This window comes from Chiloscyllium plagiosum, unplaced genomic scaffold, assembly GCF_037043375.1.
Source record: "Chiloscyllium plagiosum isolate Xiang-an unplaced genomic scaffold, Cpla_swu_hap1 HiC_scaffold_16, whole genome shotgun sequence".
Taxonomy (NCBI): domain Eukaryota; kingdom Metazoa; phylum Chordata; class Chondrichthyes; order Orectolobiformes; family Hemiscylliidae; genus Chiloscyllium; species Chiloscyllium plagiosum.
In genome coordinates, this window is record NW_028270154.1 from 91,879,570 (window position 1) to 91,901,980 (window position 22,411).

Here is a 22,411-nt window from a genome sequence, read left to right on the forward strand (position 1 = left end):
CACCTCAGTACTGTTCTCTTTGGAGACAGGGCATCTGAGAGATTTATAACAGGTTTTCAAATTCATGAGTATGCTTGATAGAATAGCTAGGAAGAACCCATTACTACTCATGAAAGGGACAAGAGCAAGGCAGCACAAATTTCAAGAGATGTGCAAACAAAGCAAGGGTAATGTGAAAAAAATCTTTTTTAAATAATAAATAGTTAGGGCATGGAATATACTAACTTGAATTGTGCTGGCGGCAGGTTCAGTTGAGGTATTGCTGAGGGGCATTGAATGATTACTTGGAAAGAAATAGTTTGCAACAATATGCAGAAAAATCGGGAAACTGGCAGTAGGTAATGATGCTCATTTGAAAAGATGGTGCAGGCACAATGACCTAAATGGCCTCCTTCTGTGTTATAACAATTTTGTGATTCTGAGTCTCTGACCTAGCAACTGAAAACTGGGCATTTGAGGTGCTGTGAGCCAACACGAGCAGCAGAATTGTATTCCAACACAATCCATAAACTCGTGACCCATCGTTTTGCTTTCTCTACTATTACTTGGTACCTCACTTTTAGGACTTAGGATCAATTAAGTGCTGAAGCTACAACACACGATCAGGCACATGCTCAATAGCAAATGCAGTACTTGAAGTGCATAGATAAGTAATGCCACAACTAACTAACCAGATTAATGCTCTGTTGACCAGTGACATATAGCCATGAATATTGGTGAATCATTAAGCAACAAGTCTGTGTAGTAGGTTTCTCAAATATTCCCATTCCCAATGCTGAGGAAGTCCAGCACTTTAGTGCAAAAGTCAAGGTTGAAACTCTTGCAAGCACCTTCAGCCTCAAAGACCAATTTGATGATTGGTCTTTCCTGAAGTCCCCAGCACTATAGATGTCAATCATCAACTGGTTCAACTCACCAGAAATAGTTGGAAAGAGCAGATACTGCAAAGTGTCAATAGATCCTGACACTATTCCAGTAATACTTCTGAAGACTTGTGCTCCAGCATTACTGCACTCCAATCCAAACTGTTCCAGTACAGCGACACAACTGGCATCCACCCAGCAATGTAGAAATTGCCCAGGTCTGCCTACTCTACAAAAAGGAGGTCAAATCTCATCTGACAAATGATCCCCACCCATTTCCTCTTCACAATCATCACCAAAGCGGTAGAAGGGAACATCGACAATCTACCGGCAGCTTTGCAGCAATAACTTGCTAATTGACGCTCTGTTCACGTTCTGCCAATGCCATTCTGCTCCTTTGGTCCAAAGCATGGAGAAAACTTTGAAAGCTAGAGGTGAGGTGAGAGCAATATAAAGGCAGAATGTGGAGAATTGCTCAAGGAGTCTGAGTAAAACTGAAGCCAGTAAGAATCAGAGGAGAATTCTTCATTGGTTGGAAAGGAAGACAGTTGTTGTTTAAGATGACCACCATGTCAGTCCCAGATCACTGAGGCAGGAGTTCCTTGGGGCATTTTCTTAGGTCCAACCTCCCCTCAGCTGCTTCATCATTGACCTCCCTTCAGCATAAAGTCAGAAATGGGGATATTTGCTGATGATTACACAATAGTCAGTTCCATTCATAACTCTCAAAACACTGAAGCAGTCTGTATTCATATATAGCAAAACCTGGACAGTATTCATATTTTGGTTGAAAAGTAACAAACACGCCACAAAAGCCTGGCAATGATAATTACCAATAATGGAGTATCTGACCATCTCTACTTGACATTCAAAGGTATTACCATCACTGAATTCCTCCACTATCACCATCCTATTGGCTACTACTGACCAGAAATTGAACCGGATCAATTCATAAATACTATGGCTACTACACAGGTTGTTGACAGTATTTGGGCACCGTTGATTTGGCCAGCATTCATTGCTGAAAAGGGTAGTTGAGAGGCAATTGCATTGCTATGCGTGTGGAGTCACATATAGGCCAGATCAGGTAAGAACTTGAGACAAAAAAACTGCCAGATGCTGGAATCCAAATTAGACAAGCAGAGGGTTGAAAGAGGATGGCAAGCCAGAGAGCACCAGGTGATGGAGAAGTCAACATCCCGGGCACCACCCTTCTTCAGGATTGGAGGTGGGGGAAGGGGGAGTACAGATGGAGTAACAACACCACCTCTTCCACCCGGGCAGCCCACAACCCAAGGACTTGTCACTGACTTCTCCAATTTCAAATAACTTTCCCACCCATCCCCGACTCCCATGCCAGCCCCACCTCCTCCCATCCATTCCTCCTACCAACCCCTCCTTCCAGATACCAACTGGATTCATTCCTCCTTTCCATCTACCAGGTCATACCATCTGTATTCACCTTTCACTAACTCGCCACTCGGCCCCTTTCCCCACCCACAACCCTTTTCTTTATTTGCAGCTCCCCTACCGCCACTTCCATTCCTGAAGAAGGGCCACACCCAAAACTTCGACCTCTCCACCTCCCGACGCTGCCTGGCCCGCCGTGCTCTTCCAGCCTCCCGCCTGTCCACTCTAGACCAGGTAAGAACGGCAGTTTCCTTTCCTAAGGGACATTAGTGAACCAGATGGGTTTTCCTTGACAATCAACAATGTCATTATTAGACTTTTAATTCTAGGTTTTGTTTACAGAATTCAAATTTCACAATCTACTAATAGAGCCTGGGTGTCCAAAACATTATCTGACTCTCTGGATCACGAGTGGTAACACAGTTAGGCCATTGCCTTGCCTCCACCCCTCACCCCCTCCCACTCTGAGCAAATACCCTGATAAAAGGTTAAAGAGAGACCTAATGGAGATATTCAAAACGATAAAAGTTTATTTGGAGAGAAAATAGGGCGAAACTGTTTCCTCCATTCGTAATGCGATGTTACAGATTTAAAAGAATTGGAAAAAGAGGGTAAATGGAATATGGAAGGCACTAGCTGACATTAGTCACTTTTTTAAAGGTCACTGATTGCTCTATCGAATAACCAACACACTGGATGGAATGTGTTTATAAGATTTATCGATCTTATAATATAAAAGATAGAATGTTTTACTACAGGTGTACAAAGCCCCGGTGAAACCATATCTGTGGTACTATGTACAGTTCTGGATACCACACCTTCAAGAATATATTGAAAAGAGTGCTGCACAGATCCACCCAAGGTGTACTAGTACTCAAAGGGTTAAATTAGGAGGAGAGATTTAGCTACTTTCTCTGGGCATTCAGAAGGTTAAAATTGATTTGGCAGTGTCTTTTCAGATTTTGAAAGCATTTTAAATTGGACAGAGAGAAACGTTCCTACTGGTCATAAAGACATGTACATGGGAGTAGAGTAACTTTTTCTTTTGACTCTGGGGGTCAGTGTATAGACGGGAGGGTTTTCTACTCAGGATTGGGTTTTTCTGAGATTCCATCCTTCACATGTTTTTACATATTTAACATTTTGGAATTTATCCAAACCTATGTAGTTTGAAGTTCTGAAGTTGTCAGGGCATCAGGTGCTATATTTAAAAGGTACTTGGACAACATTTACACCCACAACCCTCTGCTCATCGGCCATACCCACAGTGAAAATTTGAGACCAGGTAAACATCTGGCACTACATGAGAGCAACACCTCAACAGAGGATCCCTGAAGGCTATAAGGAAGGGAATTTCTTTTGCTTATGAAAGAGGCTATGCTGACTGACTATGCTAGAGACAAAACAATTGCAGATGCTGGAATCGGGATAGACCAGCAGGAGGTTGGAAGAACACCTAGAGGTTATGCTGACTGACAAAGGCAGTCTCAATATAGGAAGATATGGAGGTCAGTGCTCAGGGATAGATCCAGTGCTGCAAGAGGATGAATGATCTTCTGCATTCTATCTACACAATGCTTTATGCTCTCATGAGTGAGAGAGAGCATGGTAAGCTTGTCGCTGCAGAGGACTGTCACACAGGAGGTTGGAACCAGGAATCCAATGCATCAGAAACCTCATGCACTCACAAATGCCCATTCATTGTAGCTACCAATGTAGCACTACAGATACCACAATGGAACTGCCCCTCACACATTTGCCAGATTACATGCTTAAAACATAAAATGAGCTATAACACACAGCAGTTCACACACCATCAGCTCATTGACCTTGCCTCACAATGAGGAGAATGTGCACATCTGATAAGTTTGCTGGGGTCAGAAAAAAAAGCAACCACAAATGGTGGGCTTTGAGTTCAGCCCCCATTTGCTAATACTGGTCAGGTTTGCTGGTGTCAGCCAGTGCAGCTGTCTCACTTGGGCAGGCTTGTTGTCACAGTCAGGTTTCACCTTTAACATTAAGCTTTAACAGTAACAAACCAGATTATACATAACTAGGTCTTCCCATAGCTAATCAAAACGAAAAGGCTGTGCACTAAGTATTTGCATAAAGAAATACCTTGGATACGAAGACAAGTAACAGGAAAAAGTCAATACTCACCGGAACTTGCTGGAAGAAGTCCATCCTGCAAGGCACACAATTACGTGGTCAGGATTTGTGAATACAGTCACTTCTTACTGATCAGCCAGAGAAGTGGCAAAGAAAGAAAGGGAAGAAAGTCCAACAAATATTTAGATCCTAATCATTGAATCCACACAGGAAGTAGGTCATTCAGACCATCAAGTCCACACCACCCCTCCGATGAACAACCCACCCAGTCCCATCCCCCTACTCTCTCCTTGTAACCCTGCACTTCCCCAAGGCCAAGCCTGCACATCCCTTGACACTATGGGAAATTTAGCATTGCCAATGTACCTAATCACATCTTTGGACTGTAGGAGGAAACCGGAGCACCTGGAGGAAACCCACACATATAAGGGGTGAACATGTAAACTCTATACAGACAGTTGCCCAAGGTTGGAATTGAATCTGGGTTCCTGGCACTGTGAGGGACCACTGTCTGATCTCATTGTTTTGGGGATGTTGTCCCCTGCCTCCTGTGGCCAAAGATCTGCAAATGAGAAATGGACTTCCCCTTCGTTAATCTGCCCCGACCCTCTGTTTAGCTTTAACCTTCCCAATCTCGCTCCTGTGAGATTGTCTCCTCTCTAGCTGTGTAATCTTCCCATTCTCCTTCTGCTAAATTGCATCCCCATACCCACCTGAAGTATCACATCATTCTCCATCCAATTATTTGGTCATTAGCAAATTACAACATTGCCCTGCAATTTGAAATTATTTCTGTAATTACATCCTTCCATATCCGTCGCAAATTCACCTGCACCTCCACACACATCATTTACTGTATCCGCCGTACCCGATGTGGTCTCCTCCATATTGGGGAGACAGGCCGCCGACTTGCGGAACGTTTCAGGAAACACCTCTGGGACACCTGCACCAACCAACCCAACCGTCCCGTGGCTGAACCCTTTAACTCCCTCTCCCACTCCGCCAAGGACATGCAGGTCCTTGGCCTCCTCCATCGCCAGACCAGGGCAACACAACGCCTGGAGGAAGAGCGCCACGTCTTCTACCTCTGAACACTCCAACCACAAGGGGTGAATATAGATTTCTCCAGCTTCATCTCCCCTCCCCTCACCTTATCTCAGTCCCAACCCCCGGATTCAGCACCGCCCTCTTGACCTGCATTCTTCTTCCGGCCTATCACCCTCACTCTCACCACCTTCCACCTATCATATTCCCCCCCCCCCACCTTTTATCTCAGCCCGCTTAGCACACCAGCCTCATTCCTGAAGAAGGACTTACGCCCGAAACGGCGATTCTCCTGCTCCTTGGATGCTGCCTGGCCTGCTGCGCTTTTCCAGCACCACACTTTTCCACAATAACTTTGGAGGTACATTTTAATGTATCTCTGTCCAGTCACACACCAACGTTTATTTAAACAATCAATCAGATCAGAAGTGTCACTGGACCCAAACTATTTAGCTCATCTTTGTCTCCTCAGATGCTGCCAGGCCTGCTGAGTGTTTTCCAGCAATTTGATTTTGATTTCAGATTTCCAGCATCCACAGTTCCTAGGATTTTCATTATACACTGTTTTCCTTTTGTACCTTTCAGCTGCAACTTGAAGGTTTCAATACAGGCGTCCCATGAGTTAGTATTTTTAATGTGACCATATGTAGGCATGCATGCATTTTAAAGGGTCCATGTTTTTTTTTTAAAAAGAAAAGTGAAATGGTACAATGGCTCCAGTTCTTTCACTGTCTGGACAAATGGAATAGAACAAATTGTGCCTGCTTTGTTGTGTTTTTTTCCCAGTGACCATGTTAACCTAAATAGCTGCTTATAGTGATTCATGTATTTTTCAATTCCAATCCCTTTGCTCACCTACCCCATTTTAGATGGTTCTTTCGTAATTAATATGCTTTATTTTTATTGCCACAATATAAATTGCATTTTATCTCTCAAATTCATTTGTTGGTGATATGCCCACTTCTGGAAATTTGTTAACATTGTTCTCTTGTAATTTGTTGAAGTCTTCCTTTGGTCATCTGTCATCTCCCCAATTCCTAAGCATTTTTAGCACTGTGCGCAAATTTCAAAACTGAGATTTGTGTCATTAGTTTAAATCCTTAGTATACTTAACTAAATTAGTCCCACCAGTCTGCACTTGGTCCATATCCCTCCAAACATTTCTTATTCCAAATGTGCTTATCTAAGTGTCTTTTAAATGTTGTAATTGTACCTGCATCCACTACTTCCTTTGGAAGTTCATTCCACACATGAGCCACTCTGTGTGTTGGGGGGGGGGAGATTTTCCCTTGCTCTCTTTCAAATATCTCTCCTCTCACCTTAAAATAGGCCCCCGAATCTTGAAATCCCCACCCTAAGGAAAAGGCACATGCCATTTACCTTTTCTTTATATCTTTCATGATCTTTATAAGCTTCTGAGCTCATCCCTTAACCTTCTGCTTGGTGAAAAAAGTCCCAGCCCCTCCTTATAACTCAAACGCTCCATTTCCAGCAACACCCTGGTAAAACTCTTCTAAGCCCTCTCCAATTTAATAATATCCTTGCTATAGCAGGGTGACTAGATCTGGACACAGTACTCCAGAAGAGGCTTTGAGTTCTGTACAACCTGAACATGACATCCCAACACCTATACTCCAGGTCTGAGTAATGAAGGCAAGTGTGCTAAAACGCCTCCTTAATCACCCCGGTCTATATGTCATCCAAACTTCAAAGAATTATGTACCTGAGTCCCTAAGTCTGTCTGTTCTACAAGACTACCCAAGGCCCTACTTTTAATTGTGTTAGCCCTGTCTTTGTTTATTACCAGCATGCATTTATCCAAATTAAACTCAATCTGCCACTCCTCAGCCCATTGACCCAATTGATAAAGATCTCTTTGTAATCTTATATAACTACCTTTACTGACAACTATACCACCACTTTTGGTGTCATTTGCAAACTTACTAATCATGCTTTCTATATTCTCCTCTAAATCATTTGTGTAAAATGACAGACAAAAGTGGACCAATACCCATCCTTGTAGAACATCGCTCTTCGTAGGCCTCTGGTTCGAAAAGCAGCCCTCTACTGTTACGGTCTCCTACTGTTAAGCCAAGTTTATACCTAATTGGCAAGGTCATCTTGAATCCCATGTGATCTGACTTTACTAATTTAGTCTTGTGGAAAACCACCACTTCCTGATGCTGAAGTACCATTCACCTAGACTGTCTGTCTTGAAGCTAGCTAGTTGTCTGTTCTGCAATGTGTTCTGACCCTGCATTGTAACGTTTAGTTGTTGATTATGCAATACCTTACCAAAAGCCTTTTAAAACTCTAGGGAAATTACATTGTCTACATTACCATTGTATACTGAGAATCGACATTTCGGGCATAAGCCCTTCTTCAGGAATCATGTTGGATGCTGCCTGACCTGCTGCGCTTTTCCAGCAACACATTTTTCAGCTCTGATTTCCAGCATCTGCAGTCCTCACTTTCTCCCATTACCATTGTATACTCTTGTTGAAGCAAATAGAACTGAATTAAGAAATTCCTCTTTTGACTTGGCCTGTGGAGAGCTGTCTTGGGGCCATAACTGGTGTACCAGCCATGGCTCAGTCGTAATATCCTCATCTAGTCAGGTGGTTGAGTTCAAATTCCACTTCAGGGACTTGAGAACAAGAATATAGGTTGGCACTCAATTATTGAATTGAGGGTATGTCATCTGTTAGATGAGACAAAGTTTTTAAGGTCCTGTTATCCCCCTCAAGTGAATGATATTTCATTGATGTAATATGCTAGCTATACACCACTCACATGATTTGAATGGCAGGCAATAGTACAAGGTCCTGTTCTCCCCGGTGAATGTTTTGACACGTTTTGGCTGATTTTTCTTTGTATTGGAGCAGGATCATAAGGCACAGAACTTGTAGTAAAAGATTATAGTGTCATGCAACTGACAAAGTTGCATGACACTAATCTTTACTCTAAGTTGTGTCTTATGACCTGCTCCACAGCTACCTGATGAAGGAGCAGTGCTCCGAAAGCTAGTACTTCCAAATAAATTTGTTGGACTATAGCCTGATATGATTTTTAACTTTTTCTATATTGTCTGCCTTATTGAAGTTTCTTTTTGTACCTTTCTGGTTTTAAAAACCTGACTAATTTTACACTAAAATAAAAGCAAATTACTGCGGATGCTGGAATCTGAAACCAAAAGAGAAAATGCTAGAAAATCTCAGTAGGTCTGGCAGCATCTGTAAAGAAAGAAAAGAGCTAACGTTTCGAGTCTAACTGACCCTTTTGTCAAAGCTTAAAAAAAAGGGAGAAATGGGGAGGTATTTATACAAGGCTGAGAGAAGGTGAGTCATGGCTGCAGAAGCAAAGGTTGCAATAAAGAGGTGACAATGACAGTGCATAGAGAGATTATAATGAGATTAGGAGCTGTGAATGACCAAGGCTGAAGCCAGTGCCAAGTGACAAAATATGTAGATATGAGGATGGGTGAAGCAGAGGCAAAATGGAATACAGGGGAGAAGGGTAGCAAAGGGGGAAGAGGAGAGGAAAAAGGTGATGAGAGAGTGGGGAATGAGAGAAAGAGAGACAATCAAGAAATAAGGGGTACAGAACAGTGGGAAAAAAAATGAAAAAGATAGATAAATGAAATAAAATTACGGAGCAAAATGAAAACAGAGGGGTTGAGATGGAATAATCATCTGAAGTTGTTGAATTCAATGTTGAGACCGGCAGGCTGTAATGTGGCTAGTCGGGAGATGAGATGCTGTTCCTCCAGTTTGTGTTGAGCTTCACTGGAACATTGCAGCAGGTCAAGGACAGACATGTGGGCATGGGAGCAGGATTGTGTGTTGAAGTGGCAAGCCATGGGAAGGTCCGGGATCTGATTGCGTACAAACCGAAGGTGCTCAGCAAAGCGATCACCCAGTCGGCGTTTTGTCTCTCCAATATAGAGGAGACCACATTTTTTACAGCTATTGTTAGGCATGGGTGTTTTTTAAAAAAAAAAGGAAATTTACAGCCCAGGAAAATGCCTTTCGGCCCTCCAAGTCTGAGCCGAAGTGAGTGTTATATTTTTCTAATTCCGTTTTTACCTTCTACGTTATCAATTAGAAAAAAAAGTCTGCAAGACAATTTAAACCAGGTACCTAGGCCTACAGGCTTCCTAACTAAGCTATTTATTAATTATTGAGGGAGGCTGATGTCATCTGTTTACACATGTTTGAAAAACAGAATCTGTTCTGTTCAAAGTCCCTTCCAGTAATTGGTTGATCTTTCATTTTGATGTATTAAAAAAAAGTGAACATTCTTTGCTTCAAATGGGCAGCACAGTGGCACATTGGTTAGCACTGCTGCCTCACAGTGCCAGAGACTCTGGTTCAATTCCCGCCTCAGGTGACTGACTGTGCAAACTCCACATAGTCATTCTCCCCGTGTCTGCGTGGGTTTCCTCCCACAGTCCAAACATGTGCAGGTTAGGTGAATTGGCCATGCTAAATTGCCTGTAGTGTTGGGTGAAGGAATAAATGTAGGGGAATGGTTGCGCTTCGGCGGGTCAGTGTGGACTTGTTGGGCCGAAGGGTCTGTTTCCACACTGTAAATAATGTAATCTAATATAAAGGCAACTTTTTTCAAATTATTTTTTGTGGCTCAAATTAGCTTAGAATTTTTCTGAAATAATTATTACCTCCTATTTTGAACATTTTGAAATATCTTATGTACATAAAAGGTGCACAATTATTTTCGCTTTTACGGAGTGGATGCTCTCTTCAGAACCATAACAAGGGGATAATGACAGATTTTGTCCACGTGTTCCTAAAGTAGTGTTTGACAATAATCTGTAATTGTGCCAAAGATTTCTTTTAGTCAAGGAAGCAGTTGCCCAATCTTGTGAACTTCTTTTCAGAGATTTAAGCACAATTTGAATTTTATTTTCCATTATCATTGAAATGTCAGACGAATTAGGCATGATTTGCATCCTTGGACATGGTTATTTAAATTTTCATGAACAATAATGTAAGTCAGGTGTAAAAGCTCAGTTGTTATGTTGATACTTCTTTTCAGTAATGCACTTTTAACTTTCCCTCCATTATAATAAGGGCACCTTGCAGTATGAAGTTGTATTTGCATTTTGATTGAAATAACTTGACTGGTTGTCCCTGATTGTATTTTAAAATGTTTGAGAAATAATATCACATGAGACATTAGTCTGATTTTAAGTAATTTTGATTTCAGTGTGCTGGAAGACGGAAGAAGGTGATTCCAGTGAAATTTGAGGTTGGAGATTTGGTATGGGTGAAGTTTAGTAGACGTCCTTGGTGGCCTAGTGCTGTCTGTCTTGATCCTCTACTGAAGATTCACTCCAAAATGAAAGGTAGGTGTTTTAAATGCAAAACTTTGAGAAAGAAATGTGAAGCCCATTGCTGAGCTGAGCTCCATATGTTGCAAAATATTTTCTCATCAGAAGCAGTTCATTTGCCTACATCACTTGTTTGGAGGATGCTACCTTCCAAAACAGCACTAGTGACATGGCTTGCTTCTTCCAATATTGTGGTTTCCTGTCCACTGTGGTTGACAGGGCCCTCACCGCATCTGACATATCACCCATGCTTCAGCCCTTGACCCTTCCCATCACTGTCAAAAGCATGATCGGGTCTCTTGTCCTCAACTATTCGTGCCACCAAACTCCGTGTTCAAAGGATCATTCTCCACCATTTCAGACAACTCTTGATCATCGCCACCACCAAACACATGTTCCCCTCACTCCCCTGTCTGCATTATGCAGGGATTATTCCCTCTGAGACACCCTAGTCCATTCGTCGACCTCTAACACCCTCTTCCCACAGCACCTTCCCATGTTTGTGTAGAAGTGCAACACCTGCCTCTTCTTCACCTCCCTGCTCACCATTCAAGGGCCGAAACAGTCTTTCCAAGCGAAGGAGTATTTCATTTGTATCTCCTTCAATCTTGTGTACGGTATTCACTGCACCCAATGTGGCCTACTCCGCATTGGAGAAACCAAACACCGACTAGGTGACCGCTTTGCAGAGCATCTCTGGTCTGTGCACAAGCAGGACCCTGACCTTCCCATAGCCATTTGTTTTAATAGTGTCCTGATTGCATGCCCACTTATCTGTCCTTGACATGCTGCAATGCTCCAGTGAATCACAGTGCAAGCTGGAGGAACAACATCTCTTCAGATTAGGCACTTTACTGCCTTCTGGACTTGATTATTGAGTTTAACACCTTCAGATTGTGAACTAACTCCCATTCCGTTCCTTTCTTTTAGTTTTACTTGTTATACTCTCTCTCATCATGTCCTCTCTCCTCTCCTCTCCCCTCTCCTTATCCCATTGGGACTGTCTATTCTTTAAAGTCTGGCTGTTAGACACCCCCTTGTTCTGCCATTCTCATATTCCGGTCACTGCATCTGAACCATCACCATCTTTTTGTTTTTCCCCCCAGTACTGTACACCTCCCACCCGCCCATCCTTCACCAAAACTGTAAAATAAATGCTGCCCCCTCCACACTTTGCTTCACCTCTGGTGAAGAGTCATCTTGACTCAACATTAGCTTGCTCTTTCTCCATGGATGCTGACTCATCTGCTGTGATCGCCAGCATTTGTTGTTTTCAGCTGTAGATTGTGACTGCTCAATTCTTTTAGGACCCTTCGCTGCTTGCATGCCAGATTACTTTCTCCTTTCCCTCTTGTTATAGGAATTCTTCAGTGCTGTGTCCTAGCCTCAGCTGACTTAGCTGTAACATCAAAACATTGCATTGCATTGCATTGCATCAGCAAACATCCTCACTTATTATGGAGACAATGTGTCAGTTCTGTTTGTAATTCCTTAGATATTGAAACAGGACTTAGACAATACCCAGATTTGGGTTCATAAATGACTAATAATACTATGAGAGTATCAATGATACTATCTTCCACAAGAATTCCTTAACATTGTTAGATATTTTCAGCCATCAAAATTTCAGTAGTCACCTTGACCAGAAGTGTGATAGGATCAGCTACCTCCATATTGCAGCTATAAGACAATGAGAGAATTTGGTTTTAATGTGGCAAGAGACTTTCCTGACTTGCACAGTACGGTTGAATATGTCTCTGCAAGTACTGATTGTGCTGGAATACTCATCACTGGCCTGGTTGAGTACATTTCCAGAGAAACTTACCAAGTTGTACCTTGTAAGGTAGATATTGTTTTTACCCAAACAATGTATATAATTACTCAAGTACATCCTGTTCACACCAATCAATCAATATCTCCCATCTGCCCATGAGCTTGAGGCACCAAAACATCAAGCGAGCCAGGTGTCTTATTGCGTGTGTGTGTGTGTGTGTGTGTGTGTGAGAGAGAGAGAGAGAGAGAGAGAGTAAAGCTCCAGTTGCTAGTTACTTTGCAGTTGAGCTTGTAGCAAAATCAAAGAAGTGACGTACCATTGCTGAAACCTTAGTCCTATCTGTGTGTTTTTTAAAAAAATTGCATTGGTGTGATGTTAGGAGCTGATGTAAATAAATCAACAAAATTCCATATTCTGACAGTAGTTAGATGGTGAATTGGTGACAATGTTGCCTAATAGCTAATCCATTCAGGGGAAGTTTTCCTTTTGTAAGGAGCAACTGAGTGATGCGACTGGTGGAGAAATATTACACACACCAGATATCAACTTGGAAATATCTGGGCCATGCATTGGAGCATTTGCACTGACAGAGTCGCCTCCATGGTGGGGAAAGTAAAAGGATTTGTCAGTAAGATGAAAGAGCAAAATCCTGATGGTCCGATCACCCATTGCATCCACCAGTGTGAAGCACTTGTAGCCAAAACAATTTCACAAAAGTTAGCTATGATATTTGAGTAAGCTGTGAAAATCGTATAAAATCAGCCTTTGAAATCATGTTTTGTTTACTATTTTGTGTAGAGACAGAGGGTCAAGCAGAGTTTACTGTTAGACACTGGGTTGCAATTGTTGTCATGGGGAAGTTACTTTTCCATGTTCATGTGCTCCAGAGTGAACTGAGTTTTCAACAATGCGTGCCTTTATAAAGAGTTCCTGGTGGGCTCAGCTGGCATGACTTTCTGATGTTTTAAGCCATCTGAATGAACTGAGTGGTAAAATGCTTTGGAAGAAGGGGGCGTTCTAGCCATCCAAGATTCAAGATTTTAGGTTAAAACTGGGCCTTTGCCAAGAGTCGGTGACCGGTTCACTTGATGTTTCCACTCACCTTGTCAGCGGTAGAGGCAGCTGTCCAGATGCACAACCTCTTATTCAAGCATCTCCGAGCACTGCAGGAGGAGTTTAAATTCTATTTCCCCCTAAACAAATGTGAAAGGCTGTGACAGGATGCACGAACTATTTAGTTCAGTTTCTTTTAATTCATCACATAAACTGATTAAAAGAAACGTGCAGAGCTATAGATGGATCTCACTGAGGCTGAAGTTTGGAGAGATGAATTTGTACCTGTTTTGGCTGTCTGATACACGAATATCTAACCTTCTATGGCCATGTTATTGCTGCGCTCATGCTATTTGTGACAACATACCTGTTGAGCTCGCATTTTCAATACTGGTGTACATGAAGTGCAGGAGGGAGCGCTTGTCAGTAGAGAGATTTGCATGTGGAAAGCCAAACTGGAAAGCCTGTGCATGTACAGGCATGCTCAGGTTTTCCACTAACCCAGAAGATTGCAATTTACTCTGCATTTTGCTCTGATCCATGTTCATGAATAGTTGGAGTTCAGTTGAGCAGATCTTGAAAACGTCCGTGCTTGCAGTTAAAGACAATGTTATTTGAATCCAAAAATCTACTAATGCTTTTGATCCCTTAGCTTGTTGTATGCACTGTTAGAAATTCATCTCCGGTCTGAAAATAAGTTATCGCAAGTAAATGTGACACCTGAAATCAATTCAGCTGGCAAAAAAAAAATGGGTGTACCAAAGAAATGTTTGTCCGATTTTGAAGTATGTATTGATTAGTTTGGGACTCACAGCCACACATTCACCATCTCAAAAAAAAAGATCCTCCTCATCTGTCTTAAATGGGCAACTGTCTAATCTAAGATTGCACCCTCCATTCTTTGACTGTCCCACGAGAGGAAACAATTCCATCTATCTTACCAAGAATTGTGTACTCCAGATGAGGTCTCCTCATTTTCCTAAACTCCAGTGAGCACAGATCCAATTTACTCAAACCCTCTTCATAAAAGTCCTTCTATACCTGAATACATCTGAATGCGTTGTGATGGTGAAAAAGGTCACCAAGGTCCCACTGCATGTTGCCCTTTCTGAACCAAAGGGTAATCCGATAATCCACCTTATTGTTCTTGCTAGCAACAGTGGATAATCTCACATTTATCCCCATTTATACTTGCACCATGTATTTGCCCATTCATTCAATTTGTCAAAATTGCACTAAAGTATCTCTGCATCCTCCTCCCAGCTTATCCTCCCTGTGTCAATCAGTATATATTATGAATCACTGGGTTCAAGCGCTAATCCCTGTGGCACACCACTGGTCACTGACTAATACTCTAAAAATGATCCATTTACTCCTACTATTTATTTCCTGACTACCAGCCAGTTTCCCATCTACTGCCCCCAATCCCTTGGGCTTTAACTTTACATACTAACGATGAAATAGGGATAGAATTAAAGTGAAAACCAAAAGAACTGTGGATGCTGGAAATTAGAAACAAAAACAAATTGCTGGAAAAGCTCAGCAGGTTAGTGGCGAGAAATCAGTTAACATTTTAAGTCCAGTGACCCTACCTCCGAGCTGTTAAAGATAGTTAAAGTGAACTGGGAGGCTGGATTAGCAAGAATTACTGTAAGATGTGACAATTAAGGAAGTAATTCATGACCGAGCAAACCTTTAGGAGAAAATGAGGACTGCAGATGCTGGAGAAGTCAGTCGAAAGGGGTGGTGCTGGAAAAACAGGTCAAGCAGCATCTGTGGAGCAGGAGAGCCGAATGTTTCTGGCATAAACCCTTCATCTGGATTAAAAATATGTACTAGTAACGAGAGAAGATTTTGCAAGGGATAAACTAACCATGGCTATCCAAGGAAGTTCAGAGTATTAATGTGAAAGAAAACATGATGCAAAAGTCAGTGGTGGCTACAAAGACTAGCATAAATTCAGAAACAGCAAAAGAGAACTAAAAAGATAAGAGGAAAAGTAAACTAGTAATGGATATAAAAACTGACAAAAGCAGCCATAAAAATGTGTGCAGAGATTAAGTTCAAGGTGGACTAGGAATAAAGCAAAAAGGAACGATAACTTAAGGACATATCACTAGAGATGTTGGAAATCATGAGAATAAGAAAATTAGCATTGAGCCGCTTTATCTAAATGCTCGTACTCTTAAGCAGATGAATTAACGGCAAAAATCGTGAATGATTATGATGTAGTAGGTATCAGAGACGTGGTTGCAGGGGGTTCAGGACTAGCAATTAAACATTCAATGATTTACAACCTATTGAAAAGACAGGGAGATGGGCAGAGGGGGCGGGGTTGCCTTGTTAGATAAGAATGAGATTAAATCTATGACACTGAATGACAGGGTCAGAGGATGTGGAGTCTGGGTGGAGTTGAGGAACCATAAAGACAGAAAACCCATAGTGGGAGTTATGTACAGACCTTCCAGCAGTGACCAGGACGAGGGATGCAAGATGTACCGGGAAATAGATGGGGCTTGTCAGAAAGGCAAGGTCATGGTGATTATGGCAGACTTCAATATGCAGGTGGACTGGGTGAGTAATGTTGCCGGTGGATCCAAAGAAAGGGAATTCATAGAATGCTTACAGGATGGACTTTTGGAACAGCTTGTGATGGAGCAGGCTATTCTGTACTTAATGCTATGTAATGAGCCAGACTTTATAAAAGACCTTAAAGTAAGGGGATGTTTAGGATGCAGCAATCATAATAGGGTAGAGTTCAGTCTGCAGTTTGAAAGAGAGAAGGCAAAATAGGATGTAATGATGTTACAGTTGAATAAAAGTAATTACAGGGCATGAGAGAGGAACTGACAAACATCGACTGGAAGCAGAGCCTAGTGGGGAAGACAGTCGAGCAAAACTGGCAGGAGTTTCTGGGTGTAATTGAGGATGCAGTACAGCGGTTCATCACAAAGAAAAGAAAGATAATCCGGGGAGGGGATAGACAGCCATGGCTGACAAAGGAAATCAGAAAATGCATCAAAGAAAAAAAGAGAGCGCCTATGAAGTGACCAAGCGCATTAGGAAATCTCAAGATTGGGAAGACTACAAAAACAACAGAGGACAAAGAAATAAGGAAGGAGAGGATCAAATATGAAGGTAAGCTAGCCAGTAATATTAGAAATGACAGTAAAAGTTTCTTTCAATACGTAAAAAACACATGTGCAAAAGTAGAAATTGGGCCACTCCAACTTGATGCTGGAAGGTTTGTGATGGGAGATAAGGAAATAGCTGAAGAACTTAAATACTTTACTCATGTCTTCCACTGTGAAGACTGACACAATGTCCCAACAATTAAGGAGAGTCAGGGGGCAGAGTGGAGTATGGTAGCTATTACAAAAGAGAAAGGGTTAGAAAAGCTAAAAGATCTAAAAATTGATAAATCTTCTGGCCTCAATGAGCTACACCCTAGAGTTCTGAGGGAGGTGGCTGAGGAAATAGCAGAGGTGTTGGTTGTAATCTTTCAAAAATCACCAGAGTCTGGGCAAGTCCCAGATGATTGGATAATGACTGTTGTAACCCTTGTTCAAGAAAGGATCAAGGCAAAAGATGGAAAATTATAGGCCGATTAGCCTAACCTCTGTTGTAGGTAAAAGTCTAGAATTCATCGTTAAGGATAAGATTTCTAAATTCTTGGAAGTGTAGTGTCAGATTAGAATTTAGTAAGGGGAAGTCGTGCCTGACAACCTGTTAGAATTCTTTGAAGACGTAACAAGTAGGTTAGACCAGAGAAATCCAGGGGATGTCATCTATCTAGACTTCCAAAAGCCCTTTAATAAGGTGCCACACGGGAGGCTGCTGAGTAAGGTCAGGGCTCATGGTGTTCGAGGTGAGCTACTGGCATGGATTGAGATTTGGCTGTCTGACAGAAGGCAGAGAGTTGGGATAAAATCTTCTTTTTCGGAATGGCAGCTAGTGACAAGTGGTGTCCCGCAGGGTTCAGTGTTGGGGCCTAATCTTGTTCACTTTATTAATGATCTGGATGAAGGGACACGGGACATTCTGGCGAAATTCGCCAACGATACAAAGTTAGGTGGACAGGCAGGTAGTACTCAGGAGGTGGAGAGGCAGCAGAAAGATTTAGACAGTTTTAGGAGAGTGGTCCAGGAAATGGCTGATAAAATTCAACGTGAGCAAGTGTGAGGTCTTGCATTTCGGAAAAAAGAATACAGGCATGGACTATTTTTTTTAAATGGTGAGGAAATTCATAAAGCCAAAGTACAAAGGAATCTGGGCATGCTAATCCAGGATTCTCTAAAGGTTGATTTGCAGGTTGAATCCATGGTTAAGAAAGCAAATGTAATGTTGTCATTTATCTCAAGAGGGTTGGATTATAAAAGCAGGAATGTGTTTGAGACTTTATAAAGCTCTAGTTAGGCCCCATTTAGAATATTGTGTCCAAATTTGGCCCCACACCTCAGGAAGGACATACTGGCAGTGGAACATGTCCAACGGAGATTCACATGCATGATCCTTGGAATGGTAGGCCTAACACATGATTGGCTAAGGATCCTGGGATTGTATTCAGTAGAGTTTAGAAGGTTGAAGGGAGATCTAATAGAAACTTAACAAGATAATACATGTCTTGGAAAGAGTGGGCGCTGCGAAGTTGTTTCTGTTAGGCGGGGAGACTAGGACCTGTGGGCATAGCTTTAAAATCAGAGGGGGTCAATTTAGAATGGAAATAGACATTTCTCCAGCCAGAGAGTGGTGGGCCTATGGAATTCATTGCCACGGAGCGTTAGTGGAGGCCAGGAAGTTGGGTGTCTTCAAGGCAGAGATTGATAAATCCTTGATCTCGCAAGGAATTAAGGGCTACGGGGAGAGTGTGGGTAAATGGTGGAGTGGACTCGATTGGCTGAATGGCCTTGCTTCCACTCTTACTTTTTACAGTCTTAAATATATGAAAGGAAGCAAGAGGTCACTGAATATAGGCGTCTTAGAAGAAAGTTATGGAGAAAAACATAGGCTCCTCGTGAGGTGGTTATGGCAAAAAAGGAAATGGCAGAAAAATTAAATAGACATTTTGCATCAGTCCTTACATTGGAATGCTATGAATATCACATTAAACTAAAAGATATGGGGGAGTGATGACGTATCATCGCTATTGCTAGCAAAGTAGTACTAGCCAAACTAATGGGGCTAAAGACAGAAGTCCCCAGCCTTGATGGCTTGCTCACTAGGATACTAACAGGGGGAGTTACAAAAATGGATGTATTGGTTGTATTTTTCTAAAAGTCCTTGGATTCTGAGGAAGTGCCAGAGGGTTGGAAAATTGCCAATATGGGCATCCCAATTCAAAAAGGAAGACAAAAAGTGGGTAACTATAGGCTGATAAGTCTAACGTCTATTGTTGGAAAAGTACAGGAATCGATTTTAAGGAAATCATAGAAAATTTGGAAGATCATCTAATAAAGCAGAGTGAGCATGGCTACATGAAAGGGAAAGCGCAGCAGGTCAGGCAGCATCCAAGGAACAGGAGAATCGACGTTTCGGGCATAAGCCCTTCTTCAGGAATGAGGAAAGTGTGTCCAGCAGGCTAAGATAAAAGGTAAGGAGGAGGGACTTGGGGGAGGGGCATTGGAATTGCGATAGGTGGAGGGAGGTCAAGGTGAGGGTGATAGGCCGGAGTGGGGTAGGGGCGGAGAGGTCAGGAAGAAGATTGCAGGTTAGGAAGGTGGTGCTGAGTTCGAGGGATTTGACTGAGACAAGGTGAGGGGAGGGGAAATGAGGAAACTGGAGAAATCTGAATTCATCCCTTGTGGTTGGAGGGTTCCCAGGCAGAAGATGAGGCGCTCTTCCTCCAACCGTCGTGTTGCCATGGTCTGGCGATGGAGGAGTCCAAGGACCTGCATGTCCTTGGTGGAGTGGGAGGGGGAGTTAATGTTGGGCTACGGGGTGGTGGGTTGGTTGGTCTGGGTGTCCCAGAGGTGTTCTCTGAAACGTTCCGCAAGTAGGCGGCCTGTCTCCCCAATATAGAGGAGGCCACATCGGGTGCATGAAAGGGAAATCAGGTCTGACTAATTTCATTAGTTTTTTTTTGAGGATGTCCCCTTCATAGCAGATAGAGGGGAACCAGTAAATGCATTGTATTTGAACTTAAAGGGGTTCGTCAAGGTACCCCTCAATGTTAACTCATGGAATAAGAGCCACAGAATTGGAGGTAATATTGGTATAAAGAGAGAATTGGTTAATGGGCATGAAACAGCAAGTGAGGATAAGGGGTTCTTTTTCAGGTTGGCAACCTGTGACCATCGGGATTTTACAAGGGTATGTGCTTGACCTCCAACTGTTTTTTAATCATGTGTAAGTGAATGTACTATTGCCAAATTTGCAGATGTTGCAAATAAGTGGAAAGGCAGGAGAAAGAGTTGGAACGGTTTGTGGAGAGATATTGATAGGTTAATTAAGAATGCAAAAAGTTAACAAATAGTGTACTGTGTTATGTGGGAAATTGTGAACTTGTTCACTTTGGAACAGAACAAAAGAATAGAATATTATTTAAATGGAAGAAAACCTGTAGAAAGCTGTAACACAAAGGGACTTGGGGGGTACTTGTGCATAAAACACAAAAGCTAGAATCCAGGTGCAGCCGGTGATCAGGAAGGCTAATGGAATATTGCCCCTTATTTCAAGGGGATTGGAGTATAAGGGCAGAGATGTTTTACTGCAGTTGTACGAGCTGCTGGTGAGACCACATCTGGAGTATTGTTGGAAGTTTTCGTCACCCTATTTAAGTAAAAATATTATTTAAATCGAGGCAATTCAGAGAAGGCTAACAAACATGATTCCTACTATGGAGGGTTTGTGTCATGAGCAAAGGTTAAACACATTGGGATTCTATGTGATCTCTGAGGTATACAGGTTTCTTAAGGGGCTTGACAGAGTCAGAGATGTACACCATGGAAACAGAATCTTTGGTTCAACCCATCCATGCCGACCAGATATCCCAACCTAATCTAGTCCCACCTACCAGCACCCGGCCCATATCCCTCCAAACCCTTCCTATTCATATACCTATCCAAATGCCTCTTAAATGTTGCAATTGTACCAACCACCTCCACTTCCTCTGGCAGCTCATTCCATACACGTACCACCCTCTGCGTGAAAACGTTGCCCCTTAGATCTCTTTTATAGCTTTCCCCTCTCACCGTAAACCGATGCCCTGTAGTTCTGAACTCCCTGACCCCAGGGAAAAGACTTTGCCTATTGACCCTATCCATGCCCCTCATAATTTTGAAAACCTCTATAAGGTCACCCCTCAGCCTCCGACGCTCCAGAGAAAATAGCCCCAGCCTGTTCAGCCTCTCCCTATAGCTCAAATCTTCCAACCCTGGCAACATCCTTGTAAATCTTTTCTGAACCCTTTCAAGTTTCACAACATCTTTCTGACAGGAAGGAGACCAGAATTGCACGCAATATTCCAACAGTGGCCTAACCAATGTCCTGTACAGCCGCAACATGACCTCCCCACTCCTGTACTCAACACTCTGACCAATAAAGGAAAGCATACCAAACACCACCTTCACTATCCTATCTACCTGCGACTCCACTTTCAAGGAGCTATGAACCTGCACTCCAAGGTTTCTTGGTTCAGCAACACTCCCTAGGACCTTACCATTAAGTGTATAAGTCCTGCTAAGATTTGTTTTCCCAAAATGCAGCTCCTCTCACTATCTGAATTAAACTCCATTTGCCACTACATCTCCAATTTTGGTGTCATCTGCAAACTTGCTAACTGTACCTCTCATGCTCGCATCCAAATCATTTGTGTAAATGACAAAAAGTAGAGGACCCAGCACTGATCCTTGTGGCACTCCACTGGTCACAGGCCTCCAGTCTGAAAAACAACCCTCTGCTCCTGTCTGAAAAACAGTCCTCCACCACCCTCTGTCTTCTAACTTTGAGCCAGTTCTGTATCCAAATGGTTAGTTCTCCCTATTGTCCATGAGATCTAACCTTGCTAATCAGTCTCCCATGGGGGACCTTGTCGAACGCCTTACTGAAGTCCATATGGATCACATCTACCGCTCTGCCCTCATCAATCCTCTTTGTAACTTCCTCAAAAAACTTAATCAAATTTGTAAGACATGATTTCCCATGCATAAAGCCATGTTGACTATCCCTAATCAGCCCTTGCCTTTCTAAATACATGTACATCCTGTCCCTCAGGATTCCCTCCAACAACTTGCCCACCACCAATGTCAGGCTCACTGGTCTATAGTTCCCCGGCTTGTCCTTACCACCCTTCTTAAATAGTGGCACCATGTTAGCCAACTTCCGGTTTTCCGGCAACTTACCTGTGTCTATCGATGATACAAATATCTTAGCAAGAGGCCCAGCAATCACTTCTCTAGCTTCCCACAGAGTTCTAGGGTACACCTGATCAGGTCCTGGGGATTTATCCACCTTTCCGTGTTTCAAGACATCGAGCACTTCCTCCTCTGTAATATGGACATTTTGCAAGGTGCCACCATCTATTTCCCGACAGTCTATATCTTCCGTATCCTTTTCCACAGTTAGCACTGATGCAAAATACTCATTAGTATCTCCCCCATTTTCTGTGTCTCCACACAAAGGACGCCTTGCTGTATTCTCTCCCTAGTTACCCTTTTATTCTTAATGTATTTGTAAAAAACCTTTGGATTCTCCTTAATTCTATTTGCCAAAGCTATCTCATGTCCCCTTTTTGCCCTCCTGATTTTCCTCTTAAGTATACTCTTATTTCCTTTATACTCTTCTAAGAATTCACTCGATCTATCCTGTCTA

At 42.5% G+C, this 22,411-nt stretch overlaps 1 protein-coding gene across 6 annotated transcripts in view; it reads left to right on the plus strand.

The window, feature by feature from the left end:
• LOC122556864 (histone-lysine N-methyltransferase, H3 lysine-36 specific-like) overlaps nt 1-22,411 on the plus strand; it is a 300,867-nt gene that overhangs the window by 46,511 nt on the left and 231,945 nt on the right. For all 6 annotated transcript variants that reach the window (XR_015759842.1, XR_015759841.1, XR_015759843.1 and 3 more), the window contains exon 3: nt 10,653-10,791. Coding sequence is in view for 3 of the 6 variants with exons in the window: in XM_087995531.1 (XP_087851657.1) it covers nt 10,653-10,791 (139 nt within the window). In the remaining 3 variants the exon portion in view is untranslated. The remainder of the gene's footprint in view (nt 1-10,652; nt 10,792-22,411) is intronic.